Source organism: Rutilus rutilus (genome assembly GCF_951802725.1).
Source record: "Rutilus rutilus genome assembly, chromosome: 3".
Taxonomy (NCBI): Eukaryota; Metazoa; Chordata; class Actinopteri; order Cypriniformes; family Leuciscidae; genus Rutilus; species Rutilus rutilus.
Window position 1 is genome coordinate 8,220,188 of NC_140211.1, and position 23,584 is coordinate 8,243,771.

Here is a 23,584-nt window from a genome sequence, read left to right on the forward strand (position 1 = left end):
GTAATTCCAGAGTATATGTATAGTTTTTTTTTTGTTTTTTTTTTGACTGACAGCAGTGACGTCATTTCCGGAGTGTAATCCATCAATTGATTGATAAACAGAGACGAGTAAGAGCACGAGGTGCCTTCAGCGCAATGCGAATGAAACTATCCCTGTTGTCTTTAGACTTTATGCTACTCGGTAAGTAGAATAAACTAGACCGTTTTTTTAAATTCATTTAGCGCTTCCTAAATAACGGACAAGGCAATGTGTTCGAATGCGTCATGATTATAAGCGCCTAAAAATACGGCACGATTATTTAATTAGGCTAAGTCTTTTTTATCTTTTTTTTTTTTTTTTTTACTAAATCATCAAGGAGAGGCACGCCGAGGGACGTAATATTTATTTTGCAGAGATACATTAATAAACTTAAGTAGCCTAAACTTAAACTCTTTCAAACTGAACAAAATATAGTCTAGAAAAAAAACTAAAGAGCATAATTATTGACACTATTGTTTTAGCTACCTTTTTATTTTTTAAATTGACAAATGCACCGCTAATTTCCTCACAACGTCTGTGCAAGGGAGAATGCGCCTCTACAAGTGTTATAATTGAGAGAAGGGTCGGTTTGTATGGAAAAGGTTGATTTATCATTTATCAGCGATGCCATAAGAACACTTTTAGTTCCCCAAAGAATCTTTCAGTGAACAGTTCTCAAAAGAACCATTTTATCTTAGTGTGAAGAACATAAAGAACATTTTGTATAATGGAAAGGTTCCATTTACTTTAAAGGTAGCCTACTTCATGGAACCATATGCCAACAAAGAACATTTATTTTAAGAGTGTAAGATGGAATACACATTATGCGCGTTATTGTGCAAGTGTGAACGAGGGGTTTATTTGTGTTTACCTCACGGTACACGAACCGCAGGTGTTCATCTCATCATTGAACCGTTGCCATAATACACACAAAAAAACCTAAATTAGAATCTTTTATCTGAGTGCGCAATCCCATTACGGAGGCCGCAATGACATAATTGCAGTTTTGCCACTTTCAGCAGTGTTTATCACTCAGTGCCGAAATGGCTCATTATTGAATTCAGCTGTTCAGCACAGATTAAACAGTGAACGTGATGAATGGAGCTGTCACTCACATTCCTCAAACCAACAGTACAGTCAAGAGAGGTTTAATTGCCTCCACTGCTCTCTGGCCCCACAGTCTCACACACTGGCCCTTTCCTCCAACACACTAATGTTGCAAAACAGCCAAATACACAAACAGACTTTCCCATTTTGGGTTTACTTGACTAAACCAAGAACATGCTCAAAAAAGGTCTCTCTCACACACACACACACACACACACACACACACACACACACACACTATACACTGTAAATGATTTATTACAGCTTTTTATCGTTTGTCATATCAACTTCAATACATAATGTGGTTCAGATAACACAATATTTTAAGTTTATATTTATTAAACCAATCTCTATTTAAAAATAATAATAATAATAATAATAAAAATTAACTTACTTTTATAAGTTAAACCAAAAATATTTTTTACACTCACACTCACACACACACACACACACACCACTCGGCCTATATCTTTTTTCTTTTCTTTTTTTTTTTTGCAATAGCCTTACATAAACAAAAGCACATTTTAAATATTTTCACAGATTTTAACCAAAAGTCGTTCTTAGGAGAATATTGCTTAAAAAAGGTTATTTTTAGTCAGATTTATTTATTTATTTAATAGTCAAGGCTTTAAGGTTTGTATACAGAAATGTACTTTTAAGTGTGACAACTAACCCCGGTCTCTCCGTTCTGCAGCTTCTAAAAAGTTATATGTTGGATATTTAGGCCTACATGTTTGCTCGGGTTTCAATAATATATGACTTGAAGTCTTAAATGTGATTTAATCTGACTCAGTCAACCATGACAACATACATGAATAATAACCCTTAATAATTCCTTAGTTAGGGTCAAAGCAAGACGCATGTTACACAGTTCCTTAGTTCTTAATTCTGATAGAACTGTGGACCAAACCTAGATATTATTAAACTGTCAGCGTGTTGTTCATTTCCTTAGTAGTTTATAAGAAAATTATAGAACCTAAGAGAAGACTATAATTCAAGAAAATTTGATCTTCTAAGGTGACCAACTAAAAACGTCTAAATTACAACAACAAATGCAATAGAAAACGTTTCAATAGAAATAAAACGTAAACATGGACCATAGTAATTCAGTCATTTACAAAAAAAATTGAATTGTGAATAAGATGTGAAATTTTACCCAAAATGATACAAATAAGGGTTTTGAGTGTGTGAGGGAAACTTCTTGTTTTCGCTAACACGTTTAAGTTTCACTTGAGTTTATTTTTGGCTTTAATGACAATGTGTGATTGTGCATCAATCAAAGTTAAAGGGATAGTTCACCCAAAAAATTTACTCACCATCAAGTTGTTCTAAACCTGTATGAATTTTCTTTAGAATTTCTTTTAGAATTTATTAAGGAGATATTTTGATGAATGTCGGTAACCAGTTGACTGTATAGCCATTGACTTTCATAATATTTTTTTCAACCCATAATATGGATGTCAATGGGGTCCATCAACTGTTTGGTAACAAACATCCTTCAAAATGTATTCTTTTGTGTTGATCAGAACAAAGAAATGCATGGGTTTGGAACAACTTGAGGGTGAGTAAATGATTATAGGGTTTTCATTTTTCGGGGGCGAACTATCCCTTTAAGTCAGATTTGCGTTTCAAAAATGATAACCAAAGCAATAGTGCAAAGGCGCTGGCAGCTCAAACCAGCAGTAGACTGGTGCACTATCATGAGGAAGCTGCCACATCTCCATAAAACTAAGATTATAAGAGTTCATTTGGCTTTAAGCAGACTTTTCTGCTTCAGTCCATCAGTGTTAGATATCACTGAGACGCACAAAGGTATAGTGACACTCAGGCATAGAGACAATACTGTTTCCCTGAGGGGAGAGATCTTGACAACGAATGACTGACAAACCTTGACGTGCTGATTCGGGCTCGAGATAAAATACGATTTTCTCTTTGTCATTGGACAGGTGAAAATAAGATGTTAGGGTGTCAGATTTGGACAATAATTTACTTATTTTTTCTTTCTGCAAATTTTTGCTCGCAGATTTTTTTTTTAAGTAGGCCTAGCCTAAATTTCTACGGAGCCCCCAAGGGGACATGGTGTATGTCAAAAATAGCAAGTCAATGCGACTGCGTTCTCTCGCAAATGCTTTGCGTTCCCTCGAGAAACTTTGGTTCTTTGCGCGTGAACGCAAATAGTTTGCAAGCGAACGCAAACTTTCTCGGACGAACGCAAAACATTTGCGAGAGAAAGCAAAAGCATTGGCAAATAACTTTTCCTTTCCTCTCATATTTCTTTTCTTCGCCATGTCCCTTTAGAGACTAGATACATTTCACATATGGAATTAAGTAGCCTACAATCTAAGTTAAGTAAAGTTTAAAAAAGAAAAATAAGTAACTTTAACTTGGCAGATTACTTTGCAATACTCTGTTTCAAGTACATTTTACTCAAACAATATAACTTTAAATTAGACCATGCTTTTAAAGTGAATGCTTTACTAGAACATCTAAGTAATTAAAACAGTATAGTGTGAGTAGAAAATCTACTACATTATAGAAGTAATACCATCCCGAACACAGAGACTTTCAAAAAACGGTAAGATTCCTCGGATCCTTTTTGAAGATGAATGCGTCATTTTGAGTATAAAATAAACACGTCACAAAACAGCAAGTTACTAAACCTAAACCAATGGTAAATATAAAACAGTGTAAACACAGCTGTGAAACAGTGAAAAATGCAACCTTATTAATTTTTCATGCCTAAGTGCATGATGGGAAATCCAGTATCAGAAAGTTGAGTAGGACTTACTTAATTTTTACGTTGATGTTTACGCGTTGATTTCTACAGGTTTAGATTGAGTAGGCTACTAGAATTTACCTCTTTTTATTCTTTTAATTATTGCCTTATCCAGGTAGAAATTTGCTGTAGTATTCTGTAGTATTTACTTCACCGAATCATTGTTATCAGTGCATGATTAAAAATAATACACATACCGCGGCTCTAGAAATGCAATAACCCTATTTAAATTAATCTGATTTGCTACTAATTTAGATTTGGCTACGTGAATAATGGATGTTTGCACTCTAAAAGTAGCTACCCACATCTTATGAAATGAGGATTACACATTTTTATTTTAGGATGAGTAGAAAATAAGATTTAATCTGAAATCATTATTTCTGAAGGAGCTTTAACTTCATTTCAATGAACGCTCACCTGTCAGCTTTTCATCACATTGAAAACAAAAGATATTTCTCATCTCACCTGTTCTCACTAGACAATGAGTTTTAGTTTTCTGCATGGATGTATTGCACTTATTTGGAAAATACATGGACATTGGTGCATTTGTATATTCATTATTTATTTGATTATCAAGCATGATCAAACGCAGTAGGATTTCGTGTTTTTTTTTGCACATTTATCAATTACCAATACAACACCAGAAGTTCAATCCTAAACTGTGAATAGATCCATTAGAGTACACTGACCACTAGTGGCTGTTCAACGCAATGATTCACTAACTATTACACCACCACACTAATTATTATAAAAGCATTTTAAGTCAACAAGTCAATTTTATTTGAGAGTAAAAAAAAATAATAACAGTAAGACACAGGGAAAAAAAGCTCTCAAAAGTGAAGAGTCAACCGTATTATTTGCTCTGGGAGCAATCTTTTCTGGAAATACTTTTTTGGGGGTTTGACGCCGTTTGAAAAGCAGCATTCACTTTTACAGAGATCCATAAATGCAGTTCAATGGACAATACAGTAGCTACAACGGACATGGTGAGGGGGAAATTAGGATATGGGATAAAAAATAATTTGTCAATGCTTTTGCATTCTCTCACAAATGTTTGCGTTCCTCTGAGAACGTTGCATTCGCTAGCAAAGAACGCAAACGTTTTGCGCGCGAAGACGCGAATGCTTCTCGGTGGAACGCAAAAGTTTTTGAGAGGGAACACAGAACATAGAGTAAGAAGCCCCTAAGGGACATGGTGGAGGAAAAAAAATTGAGATGGAAAAAAAAAATTGTCAACGCTTTTGCGTCCTCTCTCAAATATTTTGCGTTCGCTCGCAAAGAGCTCGAAAGGTTTTCTGAGCGAACTTAAAGATTGTAGAATTTATTTCTTTTTTGCGAGGAAACGCAAAGTTTTTAGCGATTTTTATTTTTATGCGAGGAAACGCAAAAGAATTTACGTTATTTTTCCTTCAATCTCATATGTTTTCTACCACCACAATGACCCTTTACGGGCTCCGTACGACTGAGCACAAAAGCATTGACTTGATTTAATTCCTATCTCATATTTTCAGGGGCTCCATACAATACTACGCTGCAAACATTCAGCATCAGTCAAATAAACGAAGAATGTTTATGATTTCAGGCACTTCGGCTCTACAAAACAGACCAATGTTACACATAAAAAGATTTATGAACAGCCCTTAAAGTGGTGATCTTATTAAAATAAATCAGGGCAAACATGGATCTAAAGTGAAATTTGACCCGAGTAAATAATTATCAAATCAATTGCAGTTCATGAATCAAAACATTCACACTTTTAAGCCACAATGCGATAAAGTTCATGGTGCAACATCTAAGATTGATGTTGTGGTCAGCAGCGCCCCCTACTGGTACAAACAAGAGGCTGATTCACAGTGAGCACAAGCATCACCCTAGATTATACCTGTCAACATTGGGATTTGAAAATAAGGGAAAATATTTAGACGTCATGATAGCGGGATAGCAAGGTAAAATATGGGAGAATCCCGGGAAAAACAGGAGGGTTGACAGGTATGCCCTAGATTGAGTTTAAAAATCACAGATTCGAGTAAGAAAGTGCAGTAACACAGACATAAAAGCATGTTATATTTGTTTTATCTAAAAGAAACAATCAGTCATAATACTGGAATTCAGCGCAAAACACACTATTTGATTGTTTTTTTTCCCCTCCAAACCTGAAAAACGACAAATCACAGAGAGCTACAGTAAACGACAGATCATTCCATTGTAACAGTAAAGAAGCCAGTGACCACAGTGTGTTTTCAAACGCTGCGAGCAGAAAGCAGTGTGTGGCACTGAGAGGGAAGTGTGTGTGTTCAGGCGTTTAGTCGAAGCCTTGCCAGTCGCTTTGCTCAGAGTCGTACTCGAGTTCTGCTCCTACACACCGCACACCTTCCAGCAGCATCGGGGTCCCGTGGAGACGGTCTGACAGAGGAGAAGAGTCACTTAAGTGAACGTTATCAATTGTGCACACAAAACAGGCTGTTTTAACTCTTAAAATGCTGCCGTCAGTGCAAGTTAAGCTCAATTGCGAGCATTTGTGGCATAATGTTGTAATAATGTTGAAATAATTTTGACTTGTTGCTCCATTTCTTTAAAAATTGCAAAAATCTAGAGATTAAATCACTTACATTGGAAATTAATGGGGCCTATTTTTGTCAAAAGTAAAATACTCAACATGTAAACAATGTGTGCTAACATGATTTTAGTGTTTCGGTCTAAAGTTTCAATTTTACAACCCCATTAACCCTAAAACGATTAAAGAAATGAATCCTAAAAAAAAGTCACAGAATCACAGTTTTCACAAAAATATGAAGCAGCACAACCGTTTTAAACATTGACGATAATCAGAAATGTTTCTCGAGCAATAAATCCTCATATTAGAATGATTTCTGAAGGATCATGTGACTCTGAAGACTGGAGTAATGATGCTGAAAATACAGCTTTGATCACAGGAATAAATTACATTTTAAAATATATTCAAATAGAAAACGGTTTGAGATTGTAATAATATTTCACAATATTACTGCTTTTACTGTATTTTGGTTCAAATAAATGCTTCCTTGGTGAGAAGAGACTTAAACACTTTAAAAATCTCACCAACAGTAGTGTAATATGCACATTTTAACTGAAGAATTCATGTAAATACTTTTAAGAATGATACGCTTCACATTTATGCTTTAAACCCCTCAAAAAAGCCATTTTAAGGTTTTTGCTTAAATTATTAAGCAAATTGAAACAAGTTTAAATTATTTAGTGCTGATGAACATTATGCCACAGATTTTCTTAAAGGGATAGTTCACCGGAAGAATAAATGAAAATTCTGTCATTTACTCACCCTCATGTTGTTCCAAACCTGAATGAGTTTCTTTGGTCCTGTTGAACACAAAAGAAGATTTTGTTGGTAATTAAACAGTTGATGGCAGACACTGACTTCCATAGCAGGAAGAAAATACTTAGAGTGCCGTCAACTGTCTGGTTACCGACATTCTTCAAAATATCTTCTTTTGTGTTCAACAGAAGAAAGAAACTCATGCAGGTTTGGAACAACTTGAGGGTGAGAGTGATAGAACTTTCTTCTCTTTTTTTTTCCCTTCTGGTGAACCATCCCTTTAACTTGTATTGCTCCTGCAATATTCCTTTAGTCAATGTTTGCACCAGAACGCCAGTAGAGGGCAGCAAACAACCTCACATCGGATCACCTTCATTCAGGGTATCCTTTAACACAGTGTCCCAAAATATCACAAGAACCATAACTCTGTTATTAGCCAGTTTGGCTGTTAAGATCCGTCACTTACCCATGACACGGGCGTGAACTTTGACCTTCACACACACGTCCTCTTTGCTCTCGCTAAGAATCTGCACCTCCTCACACATCACTCCCTCCTGATGGGCCATATATTCACACGTCACCCTCAGACCTCCTGAGCACAGACACAGAGGAACATCATTTATACAGGATGAATGATGTAAAACGATTTTTATCTCACAGACAGAAAGTGTCGATTAACTCCATTAATGGGCACATCTCCGGTCTGATGTTTATGTATCATTTCCTGGAATCATGCGCACACAATCTATAGTAGTAGCAATGGAAAATGCCTGAAGCTGATATGAGCTGTCATTCCAGTGGCAAACAGGTAGCCCCGCCCCCAAACTAACACGATTGGCTGAGACAGAAGTTGACATGTTGGGACTCTCCAACAACAAGTTAAAGTACTGATGTTTTAGTGGTCGTTCACAAATAACGCTTTTGGCATTCTATTGCACTGTTTTATCCATTGTTTGTCTATGTAGACATGCGCTAGATGTTTTTTAATGTTTATTTATTTGGTGATGCCCAAGAGCACCGCTAGTCTTCCTGGGGTCCACACAACACTTACATATTATTTCTATATAATTTTTTTTTAAATACACAAAACATTACAAATACTGTCAATGACGAATCAGAGTACAACAACATAAGCTTAGCATTCAAGATTTACAAACATCTGTGAATGTACTAACACTTATAACTCATCCAACTAACTTCTGTGCATAACCTCCTAAAAATATGATAATCCAATGGTGTCAAAGATGAACATCTTTGGCATTGTGTTTTTGAAGGCAGAGTCGTGATACTTCCGCTGTCCCGCGTCTCAAGTTTTTAAACACACATTAAACTGCAATATTAGAACGTATTAACCACTGAATATGACACACTTAACCTTTAAATTCACCAAATGTTGTGCATATTTGCCTAAAAGCTACTTATAGCTGCGCATTGAATAACCTGTAAATGCTTTGTTCTTCTAATACCTGCAAGTGCGTTTTTAAAAACATGGTTTTATTTCGTCAGTAGATCAACAGCACTCAAAGCATTGTGTGATCATACTTTCCTCATACAGCGCTTGCTCATTCATTCACATTAAATAAACTCTTAGAAATGACTGGTTGAAACCGGTTCTGAGAGCCTTTCACTGGAATATCCTGTATCTCGACCATAGTTTACTTGCGGGGGAGAGTCTAGACACACTTAAAAATGCTGTCATAAAACACACTTCTTTATGTGTATTAATAAAAATAAAAATAAAGTCCTCATAACAATAAACAACAACATAATATAAATATCCTATTTACAATCCAATCTATTTTCTTCCAAAAATAAACAAATAGAAATATCTATCTATCCATCCATCCATCCATCCATCCATCCATCCATCCATCCATCCATCCATCCATCCAACCTTCATCCATCCATCCATCCATCCATCCATCCATCCTCCATCATCCATCCATCCATCCCATTGCTCTAACCATCCATCCAACCTTCATCCATCCATCGCTCTAACCATCCATTGCTCTAACCATCCATCCATCCATCGCTCTAACCATCCATCCATTGCTCTAACCATCCATCCAACCTCCATCCATTGCTCTAACCATCCATCCATCAATCCATCGCTCTAATCATTCATCTATCCATCGCTCTAACCATCCATCCAACCTCCATCCATCCATCGCTCTAACCATCCATCCATCCATCCATCCATCCATCCATCCAACCTCCATCCATCCATCCATTGCTCTAACCATCCATCGCTCTAACCATCCATCCAACCTCCATCCATCCATTGCTCTAACCATCCATCCATCCATCCATCCATCCATCCATCCAACCTCCATCCACCCATCCATTGCTCTAACCATCCATTGCTCTAACCATCCATCCAACCTCCATCCATCCATCCATCCATTGCTCTAACCATCCATCCAACCTCCATCCATCCATCCATCCATTGCTCTAACCATCCATCTAACCTCCATCCATCCATTGCTCTAACCATCCATCCATCCATCCATCCATTCATTGCTCTAACCATCCATCCATCCATCCATTCATTGCTCTAACCATCCATCCAACCTCCATTCATTCATTGCTCTAACCATCCATCCAACCTCCATCCATTCATTGCTCTAACCATCCATCTAACCATCCATCCATCCATCAATCGCTCTAACCAAAAGGCTCCTAAAGGATTTGGACACACTTAAAAATACATGTAATTGCATTAAAACCGTGAGGGAACTGCAGGGCTGAAGTGTTGACGAGTTATGAAAAGCTAATAATTAATATAAAAACCTAATGATTAATGAAATCATAAAAATGTCAAATTAAAATATATATAAAAAAATAAAAAAAGTGTACCAGCATGTCATGTGACCATTAAATTATTGAAATATTAACTTAAATATTTTAGGTTAAAGGGCTGACAAATAAAAGTTTGGGAATCTCTTCACTAAGCCACCAAACACCAGAACTAACTTGACGTTTCTTCATCAGCATGTTCAGCCGTGTTGGGTCAGAGAGTGATGGGACGTACCATCTGAGGACGCGGTAATATTAGTGATCCGCAGGTGTGGATTGGGGACGGGGGCTGGACACACGTCTTTCCCGAGCTCTGGCACCTCAGGCAGTGTGAACACGATCTCATAGCGGTGCTGCGCTTTCAGGAAGCCCACCTGAGGAGATCGAGAGAAGCAGAGAGGTTATGAGTGGTGTCATCGGGTCTATGATGAAACGAGTCAAACTGCTGATCAACACTTGATCTGCTACTTTTGATGAAGATCATGGTTTACTGTGATAACCAAGTAATAAGTTCACCGTTAACGTTAATTAAATCTTAGCTGACTGATGAAACCATTGTATGAATCATAGTTTACTTATTATTAACAAATTCATGAATCATAGTTGATTGCGTCATTGATGATGTCATAGTTTGCTGATATTATTAATGATATTTGCCTTGACCGATCAATGATGAAAATATAGTCAACATATTTTGAGGAATTTAGAGCCAAATGATAATTTATAACATCATAGTTGACTAATTTCTGAATGGAATGAATTGTAGGTGCAGAAAAAATAATCTGTCAGATTAAATGTTCATTACTTGTTGAAGATCTTATTAACCAAGGAAGGAAAATGGGATAATAATTTGAGGGTTGAAAACTAATGAGCACTGGTGGAAAAGAGAGTGACAGAACTCATGCCAGGAAACCTTCAAAGTGCATCTGGGTCTCAGCGAAAGATGACAGAATCACATGACGTCTAATCGGACCAGAGTCTTCATCAACACATAATAATCGAACAGAGAGACAGTCCAGAGGTGCAGGTGTTCATATACTGCTGTCTCCATGGCAACACAGGGCAGTAATGGGACAGTTAGATGGAGGGAGCGAGAGCATGTGCGATGAAGAGAGTCACAGAATATGACACCCACTGTGGGGTGAACGTTACGCGAGCAAGTTTGTCTATCTCGTCTCAGATATTTGCGAGTAGGAGGAATGAAAAGACTCTGTGCGTTCAAATATATTCAGAAACTCACGGTTCTCACAACAACAAGCAACTTGTGCACAGTGAAGAGTCACAACAAAACAGACCCCATTTACTTTTAGAAAACACATTCATCTATTTAACATCCAACCAACCATCTACCCATCCAACGAACTATTAGTGGTCGACCCGATATAGTTTTTTTGATGACCGATGCCGATATCTTAGAGAGCAGGGTGGTCGATATAAAGCCGAAATTTTTATATATATACTTTATAGTTATTTTAATCAATATTTAATAAATTAGAAATAAATTAGAAAACAAATCTTTAAAATAAACATGCTTATACTTTTTAAAATGCCAAATATCGGCCGATATATCGGTCGACCACTACTAACTATCCAACCATATATCTATCCATTTATCCATCCATCCAACCAACAATCCATCTATCCATCCATCCATCCAACTAACTAACCATATATCTATCCATCCAACCAACCATATATCTATCCATTTATCCATCCATCCAACCAACAATCCATCTATCCATCCATCCAACTAACTAACCATATCTATCCATCCAACCAACCAACCATATATCTATCCATTTATCCATCCATCCATCTAACCATCCATCTAACTGACTAACTAGCTAACTTACTAACTTACTAACTAACCAACCAACCAACTAACTATACTTCCATATATCTAACCATCCATCCAACTATCCATCCAACTAATAACTATCCAACCATATATCTATCCATTTATCCATCCATCTAACCATCCATCTAACTGACTAACTAGCTAACTAACTAACTATCCAACCAACCAACTAACTATACTTCCATATATCTAACCATCCATCCAACTAATAACTATCCAACCATATATCTATCTATTCAACCAACCATATATCTATCAATTTATCCATCCATCCAACCATTCATTCATCTAACCATCCATCCATCCATCTATCTAACCATCCATCCATCCATCCATCCAACTAATCATCCAAACATCCATCTAACTAAAACGAGAACCACTACAAAAAAAGAATAATTCAATTCGCTTGATGGCAATCCATTGCACCAAAAAGTTATGGAACAACTAATCAGAGATAAAAATAGTCTCATCACCGCCGTGGCCGAGCGGTTAGTGCACATGCTGACATACTGACCTGAGGAGCTCATATGCAACCAATCTGGCTTGTGTCATTTCCTGATCCCGTTCGCTCTCTTCAAATTCCAGATGCAGCTCTTGGCATGAGTTCTGTCAATGCCTTCGCATAATGAGGCATAACAACAAAGAAGCTGAAGATTTGACGTGAGCTGAGAAATAAACTCAGTGTTCTTCCTGTAATATGAACTCATATACTTGACTAAATGAATAACCTCAGCTTTATAACTCGCTCTCACCTTAACCAGGAAGTTCCCGTTGGATTCGGGTATCACCATGACGACGGAGTCGTGCAGTTTCTCGTCAAAATGCACATGCGAGTGAGCAGCGGCGGCCGGTTCCTCAGCGAAGCGAACACCCCCCGTCTTAGACGACGCTGCAGAAGAACAAAAGCAAAGCACTTACAGCTGCTCTAAACACACACTTGCCCACAGATTTACACACATCCAGATTGTGAGGCGCTGAATGAAAAATGCTCAACAAGAAGCTTTCAAAAGTGCAATTATTCAAATCGACCTTGCCATTTGACACCCGAAAACCCTGAAAGCCCTTCAGTCTAATATCAGAGATCTTTTCATTTCTTTAATCAAAGAAAGTTACAGCAGAGTGGGCTTACATTCAATTTAAAATTTCATTTAGAAGTTTTTCTGCCAGAATTCATAAACTTTATTTAAATAGACTAATGTATATTAAATAACTACATTTAATTTCTTTAATCAAAGAAAGTGACAGCAGAGTGGGCTTACATTCAATTCAGTTTAAAACACTTGGATGTTTTTAATTCAAGCTTTGGATCAAACAAGCACCTAAAAATGAGTATTGGGCCTAATAAATGGTTTGTTTCCCTCTTTCCCAAAGGATTTATTAGGGATTGAAAACTGGTTTTAAGTTCACTCTGTGTTTTTAGGGGATGTGTATGTCTAAGATGTGTTCATGCATTCAAACATGGCTAGATGGAGCACAACAAAATGAAACAAGAAAGCAGGAGTTAATCAAATTTAAAATATGCATCTTTTCTGAGAGGGTTTTACTGTGCAAGCTGTCTAACACCTTCAGCACATTCAATGTGCCAGTTACAGCACCAGCACTAAAAATATCAAAGCTAAAAAAGAAAAGAAAATCCCTAGCAATGTTCTTCCTGGCTCTCCTCTTTTACAGTCTGATTTAATAAAGCAGGTAGTCAGGCCTTCAGGGGTGTGTTTCTCACACACAGATCAAACTGGGTCTTGAACTAAAGTGCAAGATCAATGCTAATTCTTCTTTTAAAATCCATTTGTGTTGCAGGATTAGGGCAAAACTGCTTTTGAGAAATCACATATTCAAGTACAGTATAGTTACGTTGTAGTAAATTCACTTCCATTCAAAAGTTGGTGTGTTTTTAAAAGAAGCCTCTATTCTCACCAAAGCTGCATTTATTTGATAAAAACAGTGTTTTTCTATTTGAATAGATTTTAACATGCAATTTATTTTTGTGATTCAGAGATGAATTTTCAGTGTCACGTGATCCTTCAGAAATCATCCTATGCTGATTCGCGTCGATTTCTAATTATTAACAATATTGCAAAAGTTGTTTTCAAAAATGTTGTGCTGCATTTTGTGGAAACCTTTTTCTCTAAGATTTTTGATGAATAGAACGTTAAAAAGAACAGCCTTTAATTGAAATAGAAATATTTTATAGCATTATAAATGTGGTCACTGTCATTTTTGGTCAGTTTAATGCGTCTTTTTGAATCTTATACTAACCCTAAACTTTTGAGCGGTCTCCAAACGCTCACATCTGGACCAACCGAGCACAAAGCCCACTGTAATGAACATCAGCTTTGGGGATTTGTCCTTCATTTTCACTCTAAAATCCTCCATGTCTGTTCAAAGCCTCTGCAAAAAAACTGCTTTTATTGTAATTTGGCGATAAGACATTGCAATTAATTTCCTTTTTATGTGTGAAGTTTTTTTTTAATTTTGAATCTAAATTAAATTATCAAGTAACTAGATTAAAAAGATAACTAGATTTTTACATTTTCTAAAAAACGCGTGCACGCTGATTTCTCATGGTAACCGTGTCAATTCTAGGGTGTTTGTAAGAGCATTTCTATGTGGTTGCTAAAGTCTTCTGGCGGTTTCTTACATTTACATTCATGCATTAACACTTTAATCTAAAGCAAATCAAATTGCATTCAAGTTACAAATTTGATCAGTTCATGCCTTCCCTGGGAATCGACCCATGGCTTTAATGCCCGGCTGCACTGTTTGAGCTACGGGCTTCTTACTTGTCAAAGTCAAAAGAGCCCCCTTCCAAGATATTCTAGTTTCTAGATAGGATTCAGTAAATAACGTAACAACTCACCTCTCACAAAACACCACATGATTTAAAGTGCCCCCATTAGGCTTTCTTGGATATTACCTTCACTGTAATGTGTAATATAGCCGTTTGTCAATGTAAAAGGTCGGTTTCAAAGATCAAAGAGCACGATAAATGGAGTTATTGTCTTCCAGTCTCAATTCCTGAATGAACCTATGTAGGTTTGTAACAAATTCCCATAATGCCAGTCTGGTCTATGGCTGCCTGCAAACGTCTACTTTGACCCTCAAACACTGGAGTTGTAGCTGAGACTGGAAGAGTTTGGTTCGTGTTGTTCATGTCGAGAAGACGCTGTTTTCAGTGCTGTGTGAATCCACTGTGATGCTCTTCAAAAGGAAAAGGACTTGTGCTGGAATTGATCTGGAAAAAACATCATTCGTATCTCTGTGCATCAAGTGCTGAGAAAGATCCAGGGCTGAAATTCAGATATGGCAATGGCCGTTTGGCTTCAGACACGCACTGTAAGCGGTAGACCGATCACAACAGACTGGGCCATTTCACCAACAATAATAGTGGCAATATTACAGACATTAGTTATAAAGTATTTAAATAAGTGTCTTATCACACATGGCAATCGCACAATAAATACTTTGCTGTTAAAACTGAGTGGGCTGTAATGTAGCATGGGCACTGGGGACTCATCTCATGAAACGAGCGGACATTGACAGACATACTGCTGATTACATCAGGGACTCTTTGGATCCCTGCCCTACGAATAAAAATAAATGACATTTTAGATTCAGAGGAAGTCCAGTGAGATGAACAAGAGCGATGAAACAACAAGATGGTGCCGCCAAGACACATTCACACTCAAACTAGCTTCAATAAACATGTACATTTACATTTTATCCAAAGTAACTTACGAATGAAGAGCATCACAATTTGCCATAAGAGCACAATGCCAAGTTTAGAGTATGAGAACGATTATCTCACAAACTGGAGCAGAAGTGAAATGCAGAAAAGAGAAGAGCCATTTTAAGAGAACTATATTTGAGTATATTTTAGTATTAGTATATTTTACAAATATAGAAATGATATGAATCTGGAGGGTCAGTGTTGACCCGGTTTGCCTGCAGCTGTATGTCATGTGGCATAGAGGTAAAATTACACAATGTAATGTAATCTTGCATGGGACAGGACGACATTTGTAGTATGTGTGATCACATTATTGGCCTCATTACAGAGGCTATGGGACTCCAACTGTTCGCCCAATGTAGAGACTATAAAAACTCTCACACATGACTAACAGACCTGCCAACCAGCGTCTCATGGTCTAGATGACCAACACAGAGCGTTAAAATACTGTCCTGGAAATCTAGATATATATATCTTGATATATATATATATGCACTGCAGCCTACATTTTATAACCTATGAGCACAACAGACTAGAATCTTATTATCTTATTTATACCCACGGGTCCACATGGATCCAAAAACCCAAGGTCCGACCCGAGAACCTCGGACACGGGTCGGGTTCGGTATTAGTTGCCTTGGGTTTTGGGTAATTTAAAATAACTATGCTTTTTCCGAATGGACCCAAGAAGACCCAAATTCTTTTCAACTATGTTGAACAGTTTTCAACATTTAACAAAAGTGTATTATTTAAAACAATTCTATGACAACGTTGTCATCTCACTTTTACTAAGTTCTCTCTGAATCTGAATTGCTTCTGCATTTAGACTCAGTTGCTCCACATTTTTGCCTCCCGTTTCAGCGAGCACCGTCAGCATGGATTAAAATAAGCTTTAATCATCTTATGATCACGTAAATAACATTGCGGCAAAAGTTATAGGATGTAATGAGGATACAGTGATGATGAGTGATTGACATCGACAGCACTTCAGCTCGAAAATATCGAAACTCTTTGGTCATTTTTTTGAGAGAGATGCTAATGGTCTTGTCCGATTCAATGATCTATGCTAAGCTATGCTAAAAGTGGTACCGCCAGACCCGGAGATCGGCTGAATGGATTCGAAAACACTAAAACTCAATTGTTTAACTCTGGGGGAGTTGTAAAATGAGCCTATTTCCGAAAATAGTGGAGTATCCCTTTAACAGTGGGATTATGTGTTTACAATCAATTAACACTGCTTATGTAATTTTTTTACAAGATGGACAAAATTCGTCACTGAAAAAGTCATTCGGTTTAACCATGAATAAATCTAAAGTTATTAATTTGCAGATAATTATTCATGAAAAAAAACCTGATTTGACATTGATGCTGAGATAGTATACAGTGTCACGGAAGAAATATAAAATAACATTATCACTGATTTCATGAATGTAATCATTTTACTGGACTACTCTAAACCCTCCTACATCTTCAAGTAAAACATTGCACAGGGAAATGCAGAAAAAAAAGCCTAATCTGCTTTATATTTGTATTATTGTAGTTCCTATAGTTATTAAAAACAATATTATTCTATTTAAATATTTACTATATATTGGTTTTACTGAACAACCAAGGCTGGTTATACCGAATGACTATGTCTGCTGCCCTTGATATAATGGCAATTTAAGACAATACACAGACAAAAAGAATTACAAAAGCACATTTTATTTTGATAATAATATTAATGTAAAAAGCACAGCAAACATGAAAACATTTCTGTCAGGACCACTATCATTAAATACGACTGACATTTACCACACAGTTTGGATTGGCGGTATGGTTCTGTTCTGGGCAAGAACTCCCTGCGCATCCATACGATTCATCGAAATGAAACCACACGCAGTTTGGCAAAGGCTGTGATTATTTTATGTATAAAATTTCAATTAATTGTGGAGCCCTGGTTTGTAACCTCGCACACAGAAATCCATCTTATAGCTAAGAGATCCATCAGGAAAAGCCACTCTCTTCATTACGCTGCGTGTTCATGCGGGGCTTTTCTTTTACCACAGACAACACTAGCGAATCTATGATTTATTAGGCTGTCGATTTAAGCTATCACGTGTATTTTTCCGAAATCCCCTGGTCACAATTGAAAGGCGAACTCAGAAATAACTTGTATCCATAGGGCAGGCAATAATATAAAGTAATAAGTAAATAAATAAATGAATGAAAGTAATGGAGCAGCGGCCAAATCAGTCAGAAGGACAGCGGGATTTTTCCTGACTGACTGCGGGGCCGTGGACACGTCAATGCCGTCTACGTTCGGGTCCAGTCAGGGTTAGAAAATAAATACCGTCGGGTCGGACTCGGGTCTAATTTTATCGACTCTGTCTCGACTCTTGTTCTGTCTTCGAGTCAATTCGGGAACAGATTTCAGGACCCAAGAAGACCTCTAGTAGGGCCAAAGGAATTTATGTATTTATGTCCATGACTTTCATGGCCCGAATGCCTGATAAATGTCTGAAAAGGTGGATTGGACTAAATCATATTTGTTCTTTATAAACGATCCAAAAGCAATTTCGTTCTTCTGATTGAAAGCAGAAATGCTGCCGTCTGGCAGGGACCAGAGATCGACAGACTCTCTATTAGGCGAATGCTCAGTGGTGCTGTATAGAGGTTTAGATTATGAACCTCATCTAAAACTTCACACCGTAGCCATGGCAACGACCAGAAATCTGGCCCTTGAGGAACAGGACATTTCCAAAAAGCTGTTCTGGGGTCAGTTTCGTGCTTTAACAACACACAACAACACAGCCTCGAGCAGGCTGGGATGGGAGGATGCTTTGTGAATGTCGCACAGCTGCCTGAGCTGAAGAAACCGTAGATGTTCTGCTGCAACAATACACAGCATGACAACAGACCCTCTGCCTTCATCCAAAATGAAACTTTATCGCATTCATACTCACAAACAAAATGGAGGCCATCTTTGTGCCTCCAGGATGGATTGATTACCACAATAAGTGATGGAAAGACAGCAGCCAGACATGATCTTTTGGGAGTTTTTCCGACGACTCTGAAAGGCTTCTCAGACAGACGAGAAAACAGACACGAGCTCTTGCACATTTCCTGATAATAAGAAACAGCCCACATGTTTAGCAACTGCTGAGTCACCACCAACCGAGCAAGAATTCATTATTGTTCTCGCTTTATTAAAATCTCTGAAGCCTCATTCCTGAGAATGAAAAGCCAGCAGGTTGTCAAAACTCACGATAAGCAGATTGCCATTTTTGAAAGGCAGTTTAAAGTCAGTGTGGTGGGAATCGGGTTTATTATAAAAAAAAAGAAAACGCATTCAACTTCCTAAATTTCCTTCCTAAAAAGCATTTTTTTAAAAGTTGTCATACACTACCGTTCAAAAGTTCAAGTTATAATGTCTCTGCATTATTTGCTCAAAAATGTAATATTGTGAAAAATGATTACAATTTAAAATAACTGTTTTCTATTTGAATATATTGTAAAATGTGATGCAGAGCTGAATTTGTGCTCAAGAAAATGATTTAAAATAATAATAATAATAATAATAATAACATTCTGGGTTCTTTGATGAACAGAACGTTTGACAGAGGAGATTTTATTTGAAATGGAAATATTTTGTTACATTAAAAATGATCACTTGTGATCAATTTAATGCATCCTTGCTGAATAAAACAGACAAACAAACAAAACCAGAAAATGCATATAACTGAAGCACCACTAATAATTAATGATAACGTTCATTTATATAGCAGTAGTACGGTATTTATAGCATTTGATAATTCACCAAGGAAGTGAGTTTCTTTACATATTTGATTTCTGGCAAAGCTGCTAAAAAAAATGACCAACTTCAGCTGTGAGTGTGGAAAAGAGAGAGACGTACCTTTCTTAGCAGTGGCCATCCTGGCATCAATCTGGAGCAAACACTGAATTAGCTTCTGTTACGACCTCATCGTAGACCTCGTCTGACCTCAAAACAACCCTGAGAGAGACAGAAGCAGAACGAGAACAAGACATCAAAAGACGGAAGCTGATAGATGATATAGAAAAAACAAAACTATTGTGTATAGATGGATTTTTTAAAACTGAGAGAGGGGGACTATCATGCTCTTAGCACAGTTAAGAGGCTTGCATTTCTTTTGTTAAATCTGCCACATGTTTCCATGACACGAAGTGCCGCCAGCTGTACGGACCATAATGCAACAGGACAGACACATCATAGAGTAGTGAATTATGAAAGAAAGAAAAACACTCAGTAAGAGAGCTGGATTAAAGCATCACAGATGTAATATGACCAATCGTGGCGATTGATCTCTGTGGTCGTGGATCCTAAACGCTGGATCTACGTCGTACAGTGAGAGAGGCTCAAAGACGACTGTTGTCGCGGTCTTGCGACCAAAGATAGCCTGCGATAATTTCCTGACGATTTATCACGATCATCTCTCAGTGTGTTTGCTGCTACGACTCGTCTACTGACTAGCCAATAAACATCCAACATGAAATGGCGTATTGATCAACGCGACATGCGCTAAAACTTAAAACTGTTTTCCTCAAGCTCCATTTGTAAGATTGGCGTGGCGGTTTCCCAATCCATGACCACGTCCATATTCTCCTCTTTCACTTCCTACTCTTTTTTTTAGCGCACATAAAAACACAATGACCATAGTGTGATTGATCTTGCTCTGTTTGTTCACCACTAGCTCATGCTGATGACGTTTTATTCTTCTATATTAACTTGCGTCGTAGCCTACCATTCAACAGGTGTCATCATCATACAGTCTACATGCATGTCGTATCCGAGATTATTAGATCCGTGTCGTACAGTGTGACTTGTATTGATCTTTGGATTGCCAAAATCACTCAGTCTGTAGCAGGCATTATGCTGGTTCAGACTTCAGATGCTGTTTGAACACTCAGCGTGTTTTAAGTTTCAGTCTTTGTCTTTCAATTACTCCACCCTTATTCATCTCTGGGTGATGAATGTGCCTTTATTGGATCTCATCTTTCCGCAACTCGTAAGAAAACCGCTGTGACTGGAATGAAAGAATATGGAGAGACTTTCTAATTCACCGGGGAGCTGAAAAACTCCCTAGCCTAGAGAGAGAGAAAGAGAGAGAGAGAGAGAGAGAGAGAGAGAGAGAGAGGGAGAGAGAGGGAGAGGGAGAGGGAGAGAGAGCCTAGGGTGAAGAAGAACCAGGGTGTCAAGATGTTAAATACACATCAGAGAGAAGAAAGCTTGATGACGTGATTAAGTGGCAGAGAGCTCAGATCATCATAACCACAGCAGACGTTCAGCACTGGAACATAATGAGAAGTGCAATGATTTTTTCTTTTATAACAAAACACTCAAGACTAGCCATTTAAGAACGACTGTTCCTGTTTATCAGAAACTGCAGAAGGTAGACAGTAGAAAACAATCATTTTTAAGGGAAGCCTCACTATTTCTTTTGCTTCTGCTTAGGGTTAGTGATCTGAACAAACCCCTGCTGTAAGAAGTGATTAATGTGTTACTTTTCTAAGCAATCATACTTACATTTTTCCCCAGGCAGACGATACAGACTTGATGGGCTCTTTTAATTTAACTTTATAAATGTTTTAGCACCCACTAAGAATACCTTAGCAACCACATAGCAACACAATGGCATTGTAGCAGTGACTTTTGCATGGACCAAACACCATCACATTTTCTTATGAATGTAAAAAATGTATTTATCTATGCATTTGGTGCACACCCAGGTGAAGTTATTGCACCAAATGCAATAACTATATTTTTGTGCACCAAATGCAATAAACTTGTTTTTAATGCACCAAATGCAATAGATATTTTTTTGTGCAGAAAATGCAATAGCTAATTTTTTTATGCACCAAATGCAATAACCATTTTTATGCACAAGATGCAATCTTATTGCTTTGTGCAGCGAATGCAATAACTCATTCTTTTTGTGCACCTATGCAATAACCATTTATACACAAAATACTATGATTATTTTTGTGCACCAAATGTAATAAACATTTATATGCACTAAATGCATTAATTTCTTTTGTGCACAAACTGCAATAAATCATTTTGTGCATCAAATGGCAAATGCAGCAACAATTTGGTGCACAAAAAAAAGGTGTTATTAATGCTTCATATGCAATAACTAAATCATACTTTTAAAAGGGCGTGGTTGCTAATTCCAAAGTCCACAAATACAAACCCCTGCTATCCTTGACTCACTCAGTCTTTTTACTTTAATATTATATGTTATTATAATAGACCCAACTAAAGTTTAAGATGCAAGGGAAAATATCCTGTTGAAACTACAGTAAAAAACACATGCAGCGTTGGTTGGGTGTGCCCCTTAATAAATTAGTCTTTCTTTCTCCCCTGTTCTATATTCACAAATGACTTAATACATTTAGAAAAAGAAGTGCAGAAATAATACGCAATTGCACATGTAATCCGATACCAAAAGCACAGATTTCCTCCATCATCTCTACATCACACACTTCGGCTGAAGTGTCAACACAAGCGCAGCAACTGATATGAACCAGTTACAGTCTGTACTAATAACATGGCACAGAGAGAGAGAGAGAACTGGGTCAATGTCTCATATAGATTGCTTTAGCGAACACATTTATATGCTCATGTTCACCCTTTACAACCAAAACATACTCAGCATGCATCTTAATCCTGAAAGCCATCTGGAAAAACACGAAATCCCAGGAGAATCTGCTGTGGCTTGCTGTCTGTCATGCATTCTTCGCTAATTGTACACTGTGACTATCCTGAGGCAAAACACTTTGAGAAGAATAAGCCCTAACCTGAATTTATAGGTCGCAAATATTATCCATTTAAATTTGCATCAAGCTTCCTTCAGTCAACGGCATTCTGTCTGTTGCATTACCAAGAGCTTTGATGAAGCTTTCAGATCCTGCTGATGTTGAGACAGAAATCCTGCTCTGTGGGATTTTGGACTTGAAAGACTTCACGGACAATCAAACAATGAAATACTGACTTCTAGCGCGTGGATCTTCTCGAGTCCTCTTCTGATAGTCGATCACAAACTTATGCAACCTCGATCATTTTTAAAAGCATGGCTTGAAATACTCACCTATTGTCATATAGTGGGCTTCTGCTGTGGTTGCTTACGGTCTATAACTTCTCGAGATGTTACAGAAATGAAACAGAACCCGCTAAAAACCCAAACCTCCAGTCAGAAGCGACCGACCGCTGTTCTGCGACTTCGCACACACGCACACACACACACACACACACACACACTTAATAGAGGCACAACTTCCGCGTTAATCACGTGGTTTCTGCTGTTGCACTGTGTTATTATCAACGCCTGAGTTGTGTCTTTAGTGGTGGTGGGGATTTTTTTTCATTACAGTAATAACTCGGACTTTATACCGTTTGTATCTCACAACTCTGAGGAAAAAGGGTCATTTCCTGGTATTCGCCTTTTGGCCATCATAAAATGTAGAAAATCAAACTCAGTTTTTAAAAGAAGTTTTTGTGTAGTCATGATAGGATGATGAAAAACATTTGAAGAAAATATTCTGGTCAAGCTCGGGTAAATAAATGTAACTATTTATGAAACAAAATAAATTAAATGGAAGATAAAAAATGTCCACCCTGTTAGGGACAGATGTTTTTACTCTTTAAAGTAGCCTACTACATTATTGATACTACAGTAAATTCTCTCGCCACTGAATTATTACTAGTATAATAATATGATTATTATATGATTTTTTTATGATATTATTTAAAAAAAAACCTGCTTAACAGGGTGGACAAACTGATAACAGGGTGGACAAGTGGTATAAAGAATGGATGGATGGATGATTTCCTGCTCATATACAACCTGTTACGATTTAGATAGGAAACATATGTAAAACATTACCAACAAACTTTAAATGCACTACTTCTTCAAGTTTAGACATAAATTACTTTCACAATCACTAATGTAGACTCTCACTGATATAACAGGG

At 37.3% G+C, this 23,584-nt stretch overlaps 1 protein-coding gene across 1 annotated transcript; it reads right to left on the reverse strand.

Annotated features, from left to right (window-relative positions):
* Window positions 1-4,442: 4,442 nt before the first annotated feature.
* adisspb (adipose secreted signaling protein b) lies at window positions 4,443-22,919 on the reverse strand. The gene is made up of 6 exons (XM_084404005.1): window positions 22,702-22,919; window positions 19,488-19,586; window positions 12,618-12,754; window positions 10,243-10,381; window positions 7,678-7,803; window positions 4,443-6,304 (listed from the first exon to the last, which is right to left on the reverse strand). The coding sequence occupies exons 2-6, from the start codon at window positions 19,504-19,506 to the stop codon at window positions 6,204-6,206; spliced, it is 522 nt and encodes a 173-aa protein (XP_084260131.1). The 5' UTR covers window positions 19,507-19,586; window positions 22,702-22,919; the 3' UTR covers window positions 4,443-6,203.
* Window positions 22,920-23,584: the final 665 nt, after the last annotated feature.

Coding starts and splice junctions, on each gene's coding strand:
- adisspb (XM_084404005.1), bottom strand. Junction 7,804..10,242: donor TATTACCGCGTCCTCAGATG/GTACGTCCCATC, acceptor GTCTGTGCTCAG/GAGGTCTGAGGGTGACGTGT. Junction 6,305..7,677: donor AGTTCACGCCCGTGTCATGG/GTAAGTGACGGA, acceptor CTCCTCTGTCAG/ACCGTCTCCACGGGACCCCG.